At 34.5% G+C, this 3,940-nt stretch overlaps 1 protein-coding gene across 1 annotated transcript in view; it reads right to left on the bottom strand.

The window, feature by feature from the left end:
• The window catches only part of LOC107689764 (lysosomal-trafficking regulator-like), a 105,407-nt gene extending 101,991 nt beyond the window's left edge, over nucleotides 1-3,416 (bottom strand). The window contains exons 1-2 of the mRNA XM_016487908.1: nucleotides 3,380-3,416; nucleotides 2,695-2,933 (exon numbers count right to left, since the gene is read on the bottom strand). Coding sequence (XP_016343394.1) covers nucleotides 2,695-2,775 — 81 coding nt within the window. The 5' untranslated portion in view covers nucleotides 2,776-2,933; nucleotides 3,380-3,416. The remainder of the gene's footprint in view (nucleotides 1-2,694; nucleotides 2,934-3,379) is intronic.
• Between the last annotated feature and the right edge of the window lie 524 nt (nucleotides 3,417-3,940).

The following is a 3,940-nucleotide window of genomic DNA, read 5'->3' as shown; positions in this document are numbered from 1 at the left end:
AGCATTTGACCGTTTCATTTGAGTAAAACTGTCCTCATATCATATACACACAGAAATGTAAAGGTATTCACGGCAACCCGTCAAAATAAAAGTTCGGTTTAACTTTTAGGAAATAGGAAATATATTACTGTTGTTCAGTAGAATGTACGTAATAGGCTGCTACTACTACTACTAAAATTATTAAAACCTTATTTTTAAGGAATAATCATACAATATTTCTTCAATGTTTTAATTGTAATATTAAATTACCTTTATTTTCCAAAAAATAAAATTTGTTTAATTTTCATTACTTAAAAGATAGATTAAATGAATGTTTATGCCTTAAAAAATGTAAATACACAACACAGAATTTCTGAGCAAAAAATCATAAGGCTATTGTAAGAATAAATTAAACTTGTTTTTTAGAGATTAATGTTTTGAAATCTTACCTGTTTATAAATTCATTATGAACAGTGTACAAAACAATCGTCAGGACAATATAATATGTGTGTGTACATATATATATATATATATATAGTGATTTATTATTATTATTATTGTTATTATTAGGGCTTCATGTTAATGTTAATTTAATGTTTATGCTAAAAAAAAAGTGCATATAGCTGCTAATTGTATTTGTTGTTTGTTGATTTTCAAATATAAAACTTATTGAAATGTTTTCAGTGTGTGTATCAGTTCTTTTTGAACGTTTTCATCTAATTTGAACAAAACCGTGATAATATTGATAATTGTGATAACTTTGTTCACTATAACAGTGATATGAAATTTTCATACCGTTACATCCCTAGTACCATGGTATTTGGGGCATTTGAAAGTAAATTACTTTAAATTTAAAATAAATAAAACAGTCTTACATTAAAATAAAAATGTTACATTTAAATTAAACATAACATGTACTCTTAAAGTAAACAATGTGCTACAACAGGTATACTATGCACTGCTGTGCTCTTAGAGTATTTTACTTTCATTTATTCCATGTAGTACCAAGCCAGTTCTATATCACCGCTCTATATTAAATGCGCTGCTTTAATTGATGCACACACACACAACACACTAGGGCTGGGCGATATAGCTAAAAAAATTACTGTTTGTTTTTCTTGTAACCCAAAACACCATAGTAAATCTACAGATCTAGTAAATTAGAACTAGTTAATCTGTTTGTCTAATAACCCTGAACTAGTCAGAACTAATAAAGCTGTCCTTATGTAGTAAACCAGAACACCCTAGTAAATTTAGATCTAGTAAATTAGAAGTAGTTAATCTGTTTGTCTAGTAGTAGTAAGTAACTCAGAACACCCTAAATCTACAGATCTAGAAAATCAAAACTAGTAAATCTGTATGTCTTGTAACCCAAAACACCATAGTAAATATACAGATCTAGATCTAGTAAACCAGAACTAGTTAATCTGTTTGTTTAGTAACCCAGAACACCCTAGTAAGTCTACAGATTGAGTAACGTTACTATAAATAAGAACTAGTCAATTTGTTTGTCTTGTAACCCAGAACACCCTAGTAAATATACAGAACTAGATCTAGTAAATCAGAACTAGTTAATCTGTTTGTCTAATAAAATCTACAGATTGAGTAACGTTACTATAAATAAGAACTAGTCAATTTGTTTGTCTTGTAACCCAAAACACCATAGTAAATATACAGATCTAGATCTAGTAAATCAAAACTAGTTAATCTGTTTGTCTAATAACCCAGAACACCCTAGTAAATCTACAGAACTAGATCTAGTAAATCAGAACTAGTTAATCTGTTTGTCTAATAACCCAGAACACCCTAGTAAATCTACAGAACTAGATCTAGTAAATCAGAACTAGTTAATCTGTTTGTCTAATAACCCAGAACACCCTAGTAAATCTACAGAACTAGATCTAGTAAATCAGAACTAGTTAATCTGTTTGTCTAATAACCCAGAACACCCTAGTAAATCTACAGAACTAGATCTAGTAAATCAGAACTAGTTAATCTGTTTGTCTAATAACCCAGAACACCCTAGTAAATCTACAGAACTAGATCTAGTAAATCAGAACTAGTTAATCTGTTTGTCTAATAACCCAGAACACCCTAGTAAATCTACAGAACTAGATCTAGTAAATCAGAACTAGTTAATCTGTTTGTCTAATAACCCAGAACACCCTAGTAAATCTACAGAACTAGATCTAGTAAATCAGAACTAGTTAATCTGTTTGTCTAATAACCCAGAACACCCTAGTAAATCTACAGAACTAGATCTAGTAAATCAGAACTAGTAAATATGTATGTCTAGTAACCCAGAACAACCTATTAAATCTACATCTAATAGATCAGAACTGGTAAATCTGTATGTCTAGTAGACTTGTGCCGTATTCGGTGATGCGATATATCACGGTAATGAACTAGATCTAGTAAATCAGAACTAGTAAATCTGTATGTCTAGTAACCCAGAACACCCTAGTAAATCTACATCTAATAGATCAGAACTGGTAAATCTGTTTGTCTAGTAACCGAGCACGCCCTAGTAAATACACAAATCTAGTAAATCAGAACTAGTTTATCTGCTCGTCTAGTAAGCCAGAACATCCTAGCAAGAACACAGCTTTCAAATGTAAGGCTTTCCCCCAACTTCCAAGCAAATCTTTGACAAGCCCACGTACAAAGTTTGCTCATCGTCTACTTAGCAATTAGTAACTAGCTCTCCCGGCTCACCTGCAGATCTGCGCCCTGAGCGCGGCAGTCCATGTAGTTCTCCCAGGCCTGGGACAGATCAGCCAGGTGTGAGCTGGCCATGTCCAGCTGACCGCCACCGGCTCCGGTTCATCCACAGCAGCGACCGAAGCTCTAAAATCCAGCGGAGAAATCCGAGCTGCGTGAGCGGGAACAGCACATCATTTCATTAGGCGTCCGTCCGGATTAGGAGACGTGAAATCCGTTAAATCCGTTACTGTCTAGAGATGACATAGAACTTTTGAATTGACGGCTGGCGCGAATTGGGCTCTAGTTCGCATTCAAGTCCGTTTATTCCAGTCTGGCTGACAGTAAGTTAGCTGTCAAGTTACAGTTGCAAGCAGACACATGAAGAAGACTATTAGTGCACCGCTTCGCGTTGAACACAAGTTGGGGCTTATATTAGCTTCGGCGTCAACATCAGCGTAAATGAACCAGCAAAAATGCAATAACTAGACTAAATAGACTTTATGTTTGCGTGAATCTGGATCATTTCACGCAGCGGCAGACGCAGAATCTCCTGCAGCACAGCTTAGGCTAACACTCATTGATTTAACTTAGTTACATCAAATATGAGGTAGAACGAATGCCAACCGGACATGTTTAATCATCATATCAATATTATTCATTTGAACGCAAGGTCTAAATGCAATTACAATATACGTACCTCGCTTCAGGTCTTCCTTCTAACATATACACAAGCAATTTAGAAGGAAAAAAAATTACATGCAAAACAGTACAGGAAATAACGCCCACAAAACAGAATCCTAAGCGGCTATTGATTGAAAAGAGTGTCATTCAAATCAGTGGCCTATGAGGATGCTTCTTCTCGCCAGTCATTCGGATGACGCCATTCGTGTCCCCCCGCCCCCCCGTAAGGGCGGGGCTTAGGCGCTTACGTTCGTGTTCCCGCTGTGGGCGGGGCTAACGTGATGACGCCACTGCGGGTCATTATTTTAAGTCCTCCTTTTCATGTATTAAACGTCAAATATAATATATATATATATATATTGCACATACAAGTCATACTCCTATTTTGTTCTGTAAATTTTCATGCAAGTCTGTGTCCAGTTGTTTTATTTCTGATTATATATTTTTTCACTGTCTAAACATTGTGAAAATTCTTTTTCAATTTTAGCTTTAATTATTAGAATTTCCCCCATACTATAAAACACACTTGCATAATATTACAAAACATAAATGTATAATATTATGAAATGTATTGATC

Source organism: Sinocyclocheilus anshuiensis, unplaced genomic scaffold (assembly GCF_001515605.1).
Source record: "Sinocyclocheilus anshuiensis isolate Anshui unplaced genomic scaffold, SAMN03320099.WGS_v1.1 scaffold1637, whole genome shotgun sequence".
Taxonomy (NCBI): Eukaryota; Metazoa; Chordata; class Actinopteri; order Cypriniformes; family Cyprinidae; genus Sinocyclocheilus; species Sinocyclocheilus anshuiensis.
This window is presented reverse-complemented; position numbering and strand designations above follow the sequence as displayed.